This window comes from Marmota marmota, unplaced genomic scaffold (genome assembly GCF_001458135.2).
Source record: "Marmota marmota marmota unplaced genomic scaffold, marMar, whole genome shotgun sequence".
Taxonomy (NCBI): Eukaryota; Metazoa; Chordata; class Mammalia; order Rodentia; family Sciuridae; genus Marmota; species Marmota marmota.
Window position 1 is genome coordinate 7,498,637 of NW_026000153.1, and position 15,068 is coordinate 7,513,704.

General features: G+C 55.2%; 1 protein-coding gene across 1 annotated transcript; it reads left to right on the plus strand.

Annotated features, from left to right (window-relative positions):
* Nucleotides 1-1,024: 1,024 nt before the first annotated feature.
* Ghrhr (growth hormone releasing hormone receptor) lies at nt 1,025-14,826 on the plus strand. Its single transcript, XM_015490363.2, has 13 exons — nt 1,025-1,081; nt 4,395-4,497; nt 4,610-4,717; nt 5,366-5,463; nt 6,538-6,635; nt 7,363-7,495; nt 8,694-8,847; nt 9,135-9,195; nt 9,717-9,786; nt 10,512-10,603; nt 11,223-11,352; nt 12,000-12,041; nt 13,710-14,826. Exons 1-13 carry the CDS (start codon nt 1,025-1,027, stop codon nt 13,833-13,835), a joined length of 1,272 nt encoding a protein of 423 aa, XP_015345849.1. The 3' UTR covers nt 13,836-14,826.
* The last annotated feature ends 242 nt before the right edge of the window (nt 14,827-15,068 follow it).

Below are 15,068 nucleotides of genomic sequence, written 5' to 3' on the forward strand. Positions count from 1 at the left end.
ATCCAGGTTAATTGAGAACAGTGTCTTTAGTCTGGTCCATTAAGATTTTAAATCCATTGCATTTTTAAAAATCTAAAACGATGATAAAAATGACCAGGTGATAAATGTCCAAAATAATTTGGGTGGGAACATGTAAGTCTGCTTTCTCAAGACACCTGTCTTGCCTGATTCAAGATGGCCTAGTTCCATGAATCTCTTTTCGAGCCTCCTGATCAGTCGCACTTTCCCCTCTTGCCTTGAGGATTGGGGGAGAGACTTTAATAAGCCCCATGTGATGTCAGGAGCCTTGACGTGCAGATGTCTCCTCCTCATTTAGGCCAGCATCTGAGCCAGGTGACAAAGCTGGGTCCTGCCAAGACAATACATCCTTTGGACAACCTAGGTCGGCCCTTCATGATTATTCTTCCTTCTTAAAGCTCATCCCAATTCTCCAGTCCCCACTGCCACTACCCCACCACTACTGGATCTGCCCTTTGGGGGGTCCCCCAAGCTCTGAGCTCACCCTTCAGCCTTGTGGATGAGGCTGAGAGCATTGGCTAACTTGGGGGCTCCCTGAGGGCCAGCCCAGGACTTCTTCCTAGTTTCTGAGGTTCTTTCCTTTTGAGGTAGGCAGTGGGGAGGGGTCTCCAGTATAGGCCACCCTATTACTGGGCTCAGAGAAGAACATGGTAAGCACACTGACCAGCTGGAGCAAGAATCATCCTGTGGTTGTCACCTCTCTGGGCCCTTGCTGTCAGGTCAGACTCAAAGTTAGAGGCAGAGAGGAAGAGGTGGGGCTGGAGCTGCGCCCCTCCCTGCAGAGGACATGGAGTCTCCCCCAGGACTAGGGCTGAGTGGGGAAGAGTGTGCTGCAATCTTGGTGAATATTCAGGGGATGTGTCCCTGTGGCTGGCTCCTGCCTATGCAAACAGTCACCTGGGAAAGGAAAGCAGACAGTCTGGTGGCAGTAGCAGGGAACAGTTGGGGAGGGAAGCAGGACAGTTCAAGAAGGCTGGCCGGAGAGAGCCCCTGCTGAGCTCCAACCATGGACAGCTGGATGTGGGGTGCCTGCATCCTCTGCCTGCTGAGCCCATTAGGAGTCGTGAGTAGCCAGCCCAGACCCTCCTGCCTCTTTCATGGGTTCCAGATCTGGGAGCCATGGGGCATTTGGGGGCCCAGCTGGAGATCCCTTTGTCCTTCTGCAAGGCAAGAGTTCTTCCCTGTGGCTTGGAGAACTTCTGATTTGCTGGCTCCCTCCCCCCTGTCCCTTCCCGGGCATTCTGCTCTGGCTACTAACAGTCCTTCCTAGGGTCAAGCCTAGCTCACCTCCCTGTTGCTTCTCTTAGGGTCTGGCTGGGCCTTCTTGGGGTCACAGAGACTGGCCGCCCTGGAACTGGGGCTACAAGATCAGGCCCTCCCCTTCATCACCCCAAATCTGCTCTTTCTCTAAGCCAGGCGGGCCGGCTGCTTCCACACATTGATGTGGATGGTCCCTGTGATGGTCCCAGACCTTCCCCACCCCCATGACTTCTTCAGCCATATTCCACTTTGGTGGCCTCCTTTGCAGAGGGTATGGCCATGGACCTAGTGGGTCCTGATATTTAGAGGACTCTTCCTATCATGATGCCCAAACTGGAGAAGCTTCTGGCAACCAACCATTGCTCCATGGCCTCGGAGATTGGAGCACGGGATAACAGGACAGAGAGCCAGCCCCGAAGTGCTACAAGTTCCCAGCTGCTCTTCCGAGTCACTGAGAGTGACAGCAAGGACTAGGAGGAGAGTCATGTAGTCCTGAGTGGGGCCTCACATGACTGAGGGCTTCTCCTCCCTTACCTTGTCAGGGGGCTGTCACTTTCCCTAGCACCTCCCTAGGGCATCTGGTCTTAGGCAGCCCAGGCTTTTTCATAAATCCTGGAACCATGAAATTAGCTGTGTGACCTGGAGAAAGTCCCCGCTCCTCTTCCTGAGGCTCCCTTATCTCTTTTGTAAAAGAAAATTCCATCTGTTAATCAGGGCTTTGCACTGAGTGGGATGTGATTTGACGAGGGCTGAGCATGGGGTTGCAACATGGGTCCCTTCTACTACTGGCTCCTCCTGGGGTGGGGGACATCCCCTTCCTCCCAACTGCGTGTGCCCAACTATGAGAGCTTTCTTTTTAGGAAGGTACCTTAGACCAGTAGGGGGTCATTCAGCAGCTGGAATGTGCATCAGTATCAGGACTAGAACTAAATCATTGTCTCTCAGAGTGGGCTCCAGTCCCCAGGGCCCCAAGGTGAATAGCAGTCATTGATGGGGAGGCCAGGTGTCCAGGGTGACGGATTGTCCCTTTAAGTGGGTAGGGATCAGTATGGTGTAAGTGGGGTGATTCAGCAGGAGCATTTGGGTAAATCTCAGAATAGACCATCTTTTCAGCCCCATCTCTTTGTCCCTCCCTGAAATCTCCACCTGGCAGCTGGTCCTCCCTTGGGCTTCCCTGAATTTGCTCCTTCTCTTAGGAAGTATGGGGCTTTGGGTGGAAGGCTGTTCACCTTGGGCTCTGGTTCCTACACAGACCATAAGAAGATGTCCTAGGAAGGGACAGGGGTTGCAGACAGTGGAGTAGGAAGGACAGAGATTGACACTTTCAAAGCACTGCAAGGTGACAGGATGCCTGTGTAAGAAAATCACTCTTATGTATTTGGGGCTCTGACCTGTTGGTAGTTCAGTTTTCATTTCCCTCCAGTCTGGGGATGGAGAGTGTTAGGAATTCCTGCCTTTGACTCCCAGCTCCCTAGAGAGCTAGGGAGTCTCAGAGCCACCACAGATTTCTGCACATGCATGGCTCCATCCTGCTTGGTCTCCTATTGGTTGATGAGGCTCAAATTCAGAAATACTGCTAGATTTCCAGAAAAACAACTTGTTTTCCAGATTCCTGAGAGCATTCCCTGTGGTCACTGGGAAGCACCAGATTCTGGGAATCATCTAGATTCTGGGAGGCTCCTAAAACTGAAATCCTTCATGTGTCTAAGCCACATGGGAAGGCAATTATCTTTCCGTCCATAAACTCACCCACACACCCACCCTGATATAGCACCTCATTCATCCAACCGTCTGTCTCTTTATCTGTTTGTCTGTCTTCATCATTCAGCACAGCCATTATCCACCCATCCATCCATCCATGCATTACATTCATCTGCTTCTTCACTTTAGCTATGTACCTGTCCATGTGCTGATTTGTTCATCTATACACTCTCTATTTTGTGTGTGTGTGTGTGTGTGTGTGTGTGTGTGTTGCTGGGGATAAGAACCCAGGGCCTTGTACATTCAAGGCAAGCACTCTACCAACTAAGTTATATCCCCGGCCCCATCTGTACAATCTCTGACCTTCTATTTCTATGCATTTACTTATGTATCCCTGCCACAGTATTCCTGAAAGCAGAGCCTGAGACAAAGCTCAAAGTCAAACATGGTTTTCAGTGGACTAAGATGGAGGTATTTGGTGGATCTGCATTTCTGGAAACTGCAGGGGAGAGTCCCTTCCCTTGCCTTTTCCTTGGCTTGTGGCCCCTTCCTTCATCTTCAGAGCCAGCAGTGTGCAGCCGTGTAGTTTCTTTTTTTATTTTTATTTTTTGGTGCTGGGTGATGAACCCAGGGCCTTATGCACGCAAGGCAAGCACTCTACCAGCTGAGCTATATCCCCAGCCCCAGGGTAGCTTCTTTACATCTCAATCTGACCCCCATCACAACTCTGCTGACTCTGACCTCCTGCATCTCTCCTATAAGGACTCTAGTGACCACACAGGCTCACTCCAATGATCGAGAATTTATCTCCTTGTCTCAAGATCCTCCACCCAATCACATCTGCAAATTCCTTTCGCAATGTAAAACCGCACCCTCGTGGGCTCTAGGGATTGGGATGTGAATATCCCTGGGGGCTACAGTTCTGCCTCCCAAGGTAGCTGATGCAGACTTGCTTCAAAGGAGCAGGAGGGCAGAGTGGGGGCAGGCGGGAGGGGCGGGGGAGGGGGAGGGGAGAGGGGGAGGGGTAGGGGGAAGGGGAAGGGGGGAGGGGGAGGGGAGGGGATGGGGGAGGGGATGGAGAGGGGTTAACACAGGGAGGGAAGAAAGGCTATTATAGGGAGTGACCTGCTCACTGCTGTATCTCCAGAAGCATTTTGTTGAATGTGCCTCAGAACTTACTTCCATGGGACGGAAAGGAGAAGCATCTGTCTAGACCTCTGTCCCTCCATCCCACCTTCCCTTCCTTTCATAGGTCTGAACATCCATCCAATACACGTGGAAGTCCTGTGATGCAGGCCCGTGTTTAGGATGGAGCCCAGAACTGAATCAGGCTTCATTTCTATCTTCAGGTCATTTGAGCCAGGACTCAGTGGAGCACAGGTGGCTCAGCTCATCCTGTTAACTCTTTCCTGCAGGTTCTGGGCCACGTGCACCCAGAATGTGGCTTCATCGCCCAACTGAGAGAAGACGAGAGGGCCTGTCTAGAGGCAGCAGAGGGGACGCCCAACACCTCCCTGAGTACGGGGCCTGGGGGGAGAGGTGCTATCCCCAGGTCCCTTACCTCCTCCAGCCTGGCTGCTCAGCGTGCCGGGCCAGCCATCTACCCTGTGTCTCCCGTCTCCCTGTCTAGGCTGCCCTAGGACCTGGGACGGGCTGCTGTGCTGGCCGGTGGCAGGCTCTGGCGAGTGGGTCACCCTCCCCTGCCCTGCTTTCTTCTCTCACTTCAGCTCAGAGCCCGGTGAGGACCCTGGGTGGGGTGGTGGAGGGAGGTGAGGTGATTTCATCTGATGGGGTGGTGACCCATCTCTGGCTTCGGGTCCAGGCAGACCTGGATCACAATGCCACCCTTCCTGCTTCTGGCATGACCCTGGGCAAGTCCCTCCACCCTGGTCCCCTACTTGCTGAACAAGAACAAGACACTAACCTCACAGGGGGAGGGAGGACCAGAGGGTGGAGTATGGAAGTACTGGACTTGAGGCCTGGCATCAAGCAAATGTTCTCCAGCCGTTAGCGGGAGAATAGCAAGTCTGTCTCCCTGGAGATGCTACCCGCTGTCTAGGACAGAGGGGGGATGGCACCTGCTGTTCTGCCTCACTCCCTCTCTGGAGGGGACAGTCCCTCCAGGATTCTTTCCTACTCCACTTAAGATGTTGAGGCCCTAACTCACCACTCTCTGCCCCTCAAGGGACCACAGAGGGAAGACCCCAGGCTGTGTAGCAGGCAGGCTGGACCCAGAACCCAGGCCTCTCAGGGACCTCACCCTCTCTCTGTCCCCAAGCGCAGCCTGTGCAAATGCTACCAGGGGCATCAGATGCTCCAGAGCTCCTCCCACCCCTCCTGGGGGGAGGGGGAGTGCTGTAAGCAGAGCCTCTTGCTTCCCTCCCAGGGGCTGTGAATCGGGACTGCACCATCACCGGCTGGTCAGATCCCTTCCCACGGTACCCCGTGGCCTGCCCAGTGCCCTTGGAGCTGCTGGATGAAGAGGTAAGAGGCTCCTAGCCTCTTGGAGGAAGGGTGGTTATGGACATCTGTATGGGTGACAGACTGCACAACTGGGCGTCTGCCATTCTCATTGCCATCAGCTGGAACATTAATTACAGCAGTCGCCCAGCAGCAGGCAGTGAAGAGTCGGGCAGAAGAAAGTCGCTTGCTAATTTGCTCAAGGGTGACACATGGGCCACTTTGCTTGGAGGGAGTGGGGCATGGGGAGGCAGATGGGCTGGCTCCCATCTTCTTGGCGAGCCCTTCTCTGCCTGGCCCTTCAGAGAAACGGAAGCTCCTAGAAGCACCGGGCCAGAGACTCCCCTCCGTGGTCCTCCGTCTGTGGGACAGTGTCTGTAGGGTGTGGGTGAGTGGGAGGGGACTCGGCCCGGACGTGATGGCAGAGACCCCCAATTCCAGACAACACATCCCACACTGTGCATAGAGCAAGGTGCTTTGTCCACACTCAGACCCCGTTTCTCCCCTCCCTCAGCTCTGAAAGTTAAAGCAGGTGTGTGACCATGTTTCCAATGAAAGAACTGCATCAGAGAGGGGCAGGGGCTGCCTGAGTTGCACAGGAGAGCTCAGACGGGGGCCAGTGATTGGGGCTTCTGCTCCTTCCCTTGCCTGCATCCTCCATCTCACGGCCTGGGAGGGACTCTGATTGATCTGAACACCCAGGCACAGAAAGAGCTTGTCCCTGCCTGCCCATGGCTATGCCTTGCTGGCCTGGCTGTCCCCTTTGTATGGGGACATTGTGTTCCCAAGCTGGTGAGCACACTGGTTGTCAATAAATAGCCAATTTCCTCATGGGCTTTTGTCATGCCCCACGGATGGCTCTCTGCTGCTGCCTCTCTGTGCCCCTAAAGCAGCCATGGGTGCTAAGCACCTCCAACCCTCACCTCCAACGTCAGTAGGGCAGGGGAGGGCAGGCTGCAGGCAAAGCCTCCAAGCACCGAGGAGCTTCCTATGGTGCCCAGGGCCCTCTGCCCCAGATGGGGAGGGCTGGGGTGGAATCACTCATCACCGAGCCTCCCCTTCACCAAAGGCTGAGACTTTTGTCTCTCCCCTTCCCAGAAATCTTACTTCTCTACAGTGAAGATCATCTACACCACGGGCCACAGCATCTCTGTTATTGCCCTCTGCCTGGCCATTGCCATCCTGGTTGCTCTCAGGTTTGCCATCCTCACCACCTTCAAGAACCTTCAATGGCTCCCTGTTGCCCAGAGGACCAAGTCGGATTCTTTGCATGGCAGTCAGGAGGTGCCCAGATCTAGGCATCATGTCTGTTTTTGACCTTCCCTGCCCCTTCCCCACCACGTGGACCATGTCTTCACACACCAGAACCCCCTCCTCCAGCCTTGGCTTCTGTGGAACTCATGATAGCAACACCTTCTTTCTTCTCGGTGCGCTTACATCTGCCCCAAGTTCAAAGCCCTGCTTCCATCTGCTTCCGAGGACTCTCTTTGCCTCCTGTGTTCAGTCCTTCTTGACTTCTTGTTCCAACCCTCTGAGGCTTTTTTTCTGTTTTAATGACTCTCCGGTGTTCAAAGTCTGAGTCCCACATGGGCCTGCGCTGCCCTCTGCTCTGGGGCTGAGTCTCTGGTCACCAGGACATGCCCACAGGCAGTTCGCTGCCATCTCTGCCCCTGCTACCCCGACTGGAGTTCTCTGAAGGCAGTGATTTCCTCTGTTCCTGCGCCTCTGCTGCGCCCAGGGCCATGGTTGGTCACCTGACCTGCAGGGCTACAACTCCAGGTCACCCGCTCCACTTGACTTGCTTGGATTCAGTGCATCTCCCCCCAGCCCAGCCCAGCCCAGCCAGGCCCCTGTTGTAGGAAGCCCAGACAGGTGCCCTCGCCCACCTGACCTCCTGTTCCTCATCTCTCTCTGTCCTTCCAGGAAGCTCCACTGTCCCCGGAATTACATCCACACCCAGCTGTTTGCCACCTTTATCCTCAAGGCGGGAGCAGTGTTCTTGAAGGATGCCACCCTCTTCCACAGTGACGACACCGACTACTGCAGCTTCTCCACGGTAAAGCCGGGGGGAGGGGCAGCCTAGAGAGCACTGTGCCTGCCCTGTGGCTGATGGCAGAGCAGGAAAGGGCCCCTCCCCTTCCTGCCCCCAGCTCAGGCCCCCTCCCCAAGCCCTCCCGGGACCACCGTGCCCATCCACGCCCCGGCTCATCCTCCCACCCCACTCTGAGTCCACACTCCTTTCCATGGTCCACCCGCCGTAGTTCTTGCTCTGCCCAGCCTTTCCTTTCTCTCCATCTCATTTCCCTACCTCCTCTGTCCGTTTGTGGCTGGGCAGAGCTGGGTCCCTTCTTCCAGAAGCACACACAGAGGGGACAGAATGCACACACAGAGCTGGGGACTGCCAGGCAGAGAAAGCTGAGAGCTGGCAGAGAATGAGAGAGGGCTTCAGGGAGGAGGTGGCTTTGGAGCTGGGGCAGCAGCGACAGGGAGATGGGGAGGAAGAAGTGTGGACAGGCTCTCAAAGACAGGAGAGCTGGGACATGGCCACGAGGCCAGAAGTCCTAAAGGGCGGTGGAGGAGCTGGGAGAGGCTACCCCTCTGCCCTGGGGCTGAGTCTCTGGTCACTGGGACACTCCCACAGGCTACAGAGGGAAGCTGGGTGCAGGGCCCGGGCTCAGCATCTGCAGGGTCTAAAAGTATGCGGAAATGAACAGATAAGTGAATGAAGAAACCAACAAACAATCTGAATTAATTAATGGAACAATGAATAATTGAAAATAGTGAGCACTTATTATGTGCCGGGTATTGCACTAAGTGCTTTAGATGTATGATCTCCTTTCATCTTCAACACGCCTTGAAGACCAAAGCATCACTTCAATCCCATCTTTGCCCACGAGGGGAAACTGGCAAGGCTGCCCAGCAGCACAGTGGGGGAGCTGGGCCTGAACCACGGCCCCTTGGGCCCCAGCACTGATGCTGTAGTTCACCGCACGCCCCGCCCCTGACAGGGGTTTAAACTTGAACCCAGCCTCTCTGGATCCCAAATCTGTGCTCTCAGCCACCACGTGATCCCACCACAAGCCCTCTAGGGAAGCTCAAGCAGTCTCATGGCCCAGGCTATGGTTGGGGGTGTCTGGAGGTTCAGGGTCTCTTGGGCAGAGCTGGGTCCCTCCTTCCAGAAGGAGGTAGAGGAGATCTGGGTGCTGGCTGCAATGAGGTCTCAGCTCTAAAGCACCCAGGTCCTCTGTCCCCAGGTCCTGTGCAAGGTCTCTGTGGCCACCTCTCACTTTGCCACGATGACCAACTTCAGCTGGCTGCTGGCTGAAGCCGTCTACCTGAGCTGCCTCTTGGCCTCTGCATCTCCCAGCTCAAGGACAGCCTTCTGGTGGCTGGTCCTTGCTGGCTGGGGTGAGTACCTGGGGGCTATTCTGCACCCTGGGGGAGGAGGAGGGCTGGGAAGGCCCAGGGCACTCACACAGAGGCCCTTCCCCACGGTGGGGGTGACTGCAGTCCCGAGAGGGGAAGAGATGGGCCACAGTCCTCCACCAGGTGTTGGCGAGCAGGACTGGATCCCTGGACCCTGGGCCCTTGTCAGGTCCAGCCGTTGAGGCCAGCAGTGGTGGTGGGAGGGGAGGGCGGATCTCAGAGCCAAGGATGCAGACCCCCCTCACTCGGGTCTCCTCTGCACCCCACAGGGCTTCCCATGCTCTGCACTGGCACCTGGGTGGGCTGCAAGTTGGCCTTCGAGGACATTGCGTGAGTCTGAGCAGCCTCTCATTACACCCACACCTGGGGATCTGGGGTGTGGAGAGGACTGTCAAGGGAAGCAGCCTTTCTCCTCCAGAGTAGGAAGAGAAGGAAGAGGAGTTCCCAGTGTGGGTGGGGCTGGGAGGTGGGGAGAATGTCTGCAGATAACCCAGAAGGGGCAGTAGCCCTGGCAGAAGGGGCCCAGATTGCCAGGGTGTGGGGCTGAGGGTGTTGGGGGTGTGGGGCTGTCAGTGTGTCCTCTGGAAGTTTATGGGCCACCAGGACGAATGTTAGAGAAGTCCATTCCTTCAGGTGAAGAGAAAGGCTGAGCCCAGCCCCAAGTTCCAGAACCACTGGGTCTTCTCTTTAGAAGGCCTATGTGTCTGAAAAAGAAGATAAGGTGGGAGGGAGGTGGGGTGAAAGACACCAAGGAGAGGAGCCCAGGAGTAGCCAGAGGAGAGAGGAGCGGGGTGCGTAGGTTCCTGCAGAAAGGGAGCGCCCCCATCAGCCCTGGCCTGCCCTCTCCCTAGGTGCTGGGACCTAGACGACAGCTCCCCCTACTGGTGGATCATCAAAGGGCCCATCATCCTTTCTGTTGGGGTCAGTTCCTGGGAGCAAGGGTCCTTTTGCTTTATTCAATCAGCCTCCTTGGGTCCCCCAAGGGGCTGTACACAGCAAAATGCAACAGGAAACACCTCCAGGCGGGGAATCGGGAACCCTGGGTCCCACCTCCCCCTGTGCAGATTCTCTGGGCGTGGGGTCCCTGCCTCAGGATCAGATTCGTTGGAACAGGGACTCCAACAACACGCATGCTTCTAGCTTGGAGTCTCCAGGAGTCTGGGGTGCTGCTGGCTGCTGATTACACACTGTGGGGCGAGAGGCAGGGGTGGGGTGTAGGTGAAGCCTGTGCAGGGGAACAACCACTCCGGGCTCCCACTTGTAACACAGGACGGACGGCGAGCTCTATTTGCATGGCGCTGAGGGAACGAGTGAATTTTCCCCAACTTAGCAATTGTGCAAAGTGATGGCATCTGCTTTGAGGCAGAGAAGTCTCAGAAGAGACTGGAGGCAGGTGGCAGGGCCTGCCCCTCCCACCTTTGCTGCCAGGTCTGGAGAGGGAGGGGACGTAAGCCTTTCATGTCCTCTGAAGACCTCACGTGGGAGCCCTAAGTTCCAGACCATGATCTGGGCACATCCTTCACTGGCACATCTCCGTGTCTCAAGGATTTGGGGTTTCCTGTCCCCAAAGGGGCTAGGGTTCCTCCTTAGGCCACCCAGTGATGCCCCTGACTCTTGCCCTCTCTCTTCCTGCACCTCGTTTCCAGGTGAATTTTGGGCTTTTTCTCAACATTATCCGCATCCTGCTGAGGAAACTGGAGCCAGCTCAGGGGAGCCCCCACACCCAGTCTCAATATTGGTACCTTAGGGGGTGGGGTGGGGTGGGAGTGCGTGCCTGCGCACACACAAGCTCATGCACCTTTGTGGCTGTGTGTGTGTGTGTGTGTGTGTGTGTGTGTGTGTTGGGGGACCCGAGGGAGGGCACGGAGGAGATTCCAAGCGGTTCTGTCTCGTTCAGCAAGTGCTCACAATCCCAGCACTCTCCTCTTTCCTATGTCCTCAGAGACAATAGATCTTGTCCCTGCCCTCCAGGAGACCACAGCATGGGAAAGATGGGGGCCTCCCACAGCCAGTTACCATGCTCATTAGGCGGAAGAGAGGCAGGATCCATTTCTTCAGGGGCCTAGAGATGGGGATCTTTCTAGACAGCAGGGCGAGGGGAGTCAGGGAAGACGGCCTGGAGGGGTGGTCTTTGAACTAGATTTTGAAAGATGCATGGACTTTGGAATAAAATGGGACAAGAGACCTTAGCAGAGGGTACAAGAATAAGGAATCCCAGCATGAGTGCGGAAGGATGGGTGTCCCAGGTGGCTGGTGCCCAGGGTGGAGTGGGGACGCTGTGGCAGTGCGAGTGGGGAGAGCCGACGCCGCAGTTTCTGACCCCAGCCTTGGGAACCTCGTGTTTGTCTTCCCTGCAGGCGCCTCTCCAAGTCGACGCTTCTCCTCATCCCGCTGTTCGGAATTCACTACATCATCTTTAACTTCCTGCCCGACGATGCTGGCCTGGGCATCCGCCTCCCCCTCGAGCTGGGACTGGGGTCCTTCCAGGTGAGGGTCTCCACAGGTACTTTCTTCCTCCAAGTACTTGAGCAGGAGGCCTTGGCTAGCTTCCTGATAGGGTGAGGGCCACTACTCTTCATCTATTCAACTACCCCCTGTCCATCTTCCATCCATCCCTTCATCTCCCTGTTCTGTCCATCTGCCCACCCACCCATGCACACATTCATCTCAGCTATTGAACATTTATTATGTTTTCATATTAATAAAGGAACTATTAATATGAATAAAGAAAATCAAGAAAAGCTGGTCAAGGTGTCACAAACCTTCTATCCCAGTGACTCGGGAGGCTGAAGCAGGAGGATCCTGAGTTTGAGGACAGCCTTGGCAACTTAGAACCTTTCTCAAAACAAAAAATAAAGGGCTGGGAGTGTAGCTCAGTGATAGTGCACCCCTGGGTTCGATCCAGGTCAGAGAAATGGGCTAATAGCACCGTCCGGGCAGGCTTGCTACAGCAATGATACGGAACAGTGTGCCTGGCAAACAGTAAGCGATGAATGCATCTAAATTCCCTTTTGGCAAACACCTGGCCCAAGCTGCAGCCTGGGGGTGGTGGGGAGAGGGTAGTAGCAAGACTGTGGAGGCCTTGAGGCCAGGCCAAACTGTTCTTATGGAGTCCTTCCTCTCCGGTCCCACAGGGATTTATTGTTGCCATCCTCTACTGCTTCCTCAACCAAGAGGTATGTGATTCTTCTGGCTCTTCCTTGCTTATTGAGCTCCCACTGCCACTGAACCTAAGCTCCCCCACCCACCCCAGCTTAGGCTGACTCCTGTGATCCTTGACTCCCATGATCCTTTGTGGGAGTCTGTGCTGAGCTCCTTGATCAAGCAGAACCTGAATGCTTTCTGTAAATATCGTTCACCCATTCCTCCTCTGAGCGGGGCCAAATTCTACTGCCTGTTCAATAGGAGGGAGAGGAGGTCCTTCAGGGGTCAAGGGAGAGAGGGGGAGGGAGTATGCCAGCTCCAGGGAGAGATGGCCAGAGAGAACAGACAGAGGAGTTGAGAGTCAGAGGCAGACATATGGAGACCTAGGGACACAGAGTCAGATTCAGACAGAGACAGAGAGGAAGATCCAGAGCAGAATGTGGGAAACAGAGAGCACCTAGAGGAGACACACAACTGGACCAACCAGAGATGGAGGCAGACACGAATAGACAGACCCGATGGCCCGGCTGCTGTGCACATAGAGGCACGGGAAAAATGGCAGGCGAGAGTGAGTGACATCCAGAAGACCCTGCGAGTTCCTGCCCTTAGGACAGTTTTGCTCGAGGGAGAGATGGGAGAATTTAGCTCTGAGCAGCTACTCCAGTCCCCTCTGCTGGGTGCGTGGTCGGGGTCGCGGGCTCCCCCTGGTGGCCATGGGTTTGCTTCGCAGCCCTGCTTCTAGTGGAGAGCAGGCTGCAGGTGCCCTGTGCCACTGTCTACCCACACCTCTGCAGGCTAATGCTTCTTTCTCCTTGGCTCCCTGGGCTCCCAGTCCAGCCTCTCTGAGTCCCCCGAGCCTTACCTGGAGTCTGGAATGTAGACCCAGGCCTGCAGCGTGAGGGTGTGGCGGTTGGTGGGGGCTCAGGGCGTCCTGGGGGTAGCCTCTGCGGAGGCCAGTGGGGTCTGAGAAAGGAGTTCCCACAGGTAGTCCTGGAGGGATCTATCCCAGGAAGCAGTGTTGGGGACCGGACGCCGCTGGTGATGGGGAGCTTACTACCCACCAGCAGTGCTCTCTGTCTTCAGGCAGCTGTGGGGTGACATCCTTCTGTGAGCAAAACTCTGCACCCCCTTTTATCTTTATCGCAGCCCCAGCTCGGCTCTGCCAGGCAGGTCCAGTCCCTCAGCCCCCAACAGTCCCTCGGAGATGTGAAGATACAGGCAGCACCCACCCCCACTGGGGCCCCACCCCTGACTGCATTTCTTTCATTTCTCTCAACTGCAGCCTCACACAGAGCTCTGAGTCCTCTCTCCCTTCAGTCATATCCTCAGGACAGATTCCTACATTTGAGCTCACAGAATCGAGCCTAGTGCAGGGGTGATTAAAGTCACCCAGGGAGGACAGAGTAGTAATTTGGCAAGGATACTCAAGAAAGCACCCATAGGTGTCTTTAACTGGACCCAGACACAGGCAGTGCTAAAAGGCAAAGAAAGAGCTTAAGGCAGTGGTCAGCAATACTCAGAGGAAGGAGGAAGCAGTATTATCCAGGGGCGGTACTGGGCATTACCTGTGGTCAGCTGTGGCTTCTGCTGCCCTGTGTGTGCTTTTCCTACAGGACCTCTCCCTGCACCCCCAGTCTCATTGGGGTAAGCAGTGGAGTGGCCATGGGACCTTCCTAACATCCTCTCCCTTATCCCTGGAGGTGAGGACTGAGATCTCACGGAAGTGGCATGGCCATGACCCTGAACTGCTACCAGCCCGGAGGACCTGTGCTAACTGGGCGATGCCTTCCCGCTCAGGGGCGAAGGTGCTGACGTCTATGTGCTAGGTGGGCCACATCGTGCCTGGAGTCCATCCCTGAACTGGGGCAGCTACTCACCAGCCTTTGGAGGAGCAAGACCATCTTTCCTGCCTCTTGGCTTTTCTCTAGGTCCTTTTATGTCATTGCTAACTTCCTTGATCTGTGTCTCTTCCCAGTAGGTCCTCTTCCTCAAGTCTGGGGCCACAGCCCAAGGCTCCAAGGAGCCCATAAACTTATACCTGAATAGATACATGCTCCAGTGAACAATGTGCCTCTAAAGGGGAGAGCGTCTCCATCCCCTATTTGAATTTCCGGTGCAGAGTTGCATTTATCATTTCTGAGTTCATGCTGCCTTATCAGCATTTGTCTCTGCAGGGATCCTCATGTTTTATTAATTTTAAAAATGGATTCTCTCTGTTCCCACCCCACTCCCACGCCCCTCCTCCCACAGGCAAAGAAGCCAACATGTGCAATGAGATTCTTTGTGTTTCTGTGTCTCTTGCAAAACATGGAGTGTTTCTTGTGTTTCTTCTGAGAATTTACATAAATACTATTGGTTATGTGCTTCATCCTGCTTTCGTGTTTCCCCACTCGGCACTGTGCTTTTGAGAAATCCACCCATGTTGCCATGTGTGTGTCTGGTCCTGTTTGGCCTCATGGTGCCACATGGGGCTGTTGTCACAGGTTACCCATCCCCCTCCCTCTGGGTGGACATGCACCTGATGTTCCCTCTGGACTGGTGTGGGCAAGCCTTTCTCTGGGACTCGTACCCAGGAGTAGATACCTAGGACACCAGTCACGCCTCTTGTTGACATGACATATTGTGTGTCTGCAAATTGGCGCTCCTGCCAGCAGCTCTCCAGGTTACGAAATACCTGCAGCCCCCGACACGTGGCACTTGCAGCTCGTTCGTGTTGGCAACCCATACGGATGCACGGTGGCCCCACATTGCTAGTCCTATGTGCATTTCCCTGATGTCTAACAAATGTGAGCATTTCTCCTTGTGCCCATTAAAAACTTCTTCTGGAAATTGCTGAGTCTCCTTTCCTGACCTTCTCTGGGGTGGAGATTCCTCTACTCTAAGTCCTTTACACCTTCCTGAGTCCCAACCTGCTGCCTGCTGCCCAGTACCTTCTGAGGGCTCCTTTAAAGCAACACATCCATACCATTCACCCCGATCCCATCCTCCTCCTTGGCAGGAGGAAGGAGAAAGAAACCAGGGTACTGTCCTTGGAGACCTGAGAGTCCAGCCTCCCCCTC

What these genes read in the sequence shown, in the direction of transcription:
- Ghrhr (XM_015490363.2), top strand. Translation starts at nt 1,025, where the DNA reads ATGGACAGCTGGATGTGGGGTGCCTGCATCCTCTGCCTGCTGAGCCCA. An exon ending in TGGAGCTGCTGGATGAAGAG is followed by an intron (nt 5,464 to 6,537) that starts GTAAGAGGCTCC and finishes TCCCCTTCCCAG; the next exon opens with AAATCTTACTTCTCTACAGT. An exon ending in GCTGGTCCTTGCTGGCTGGG is followed by an intron (nt 8,848 to 9,134) that starts GTGAGTACCTGG and finishes TGCACCCCACAG; the next exon opens with GGCTTCCCATGCTCTGCACT.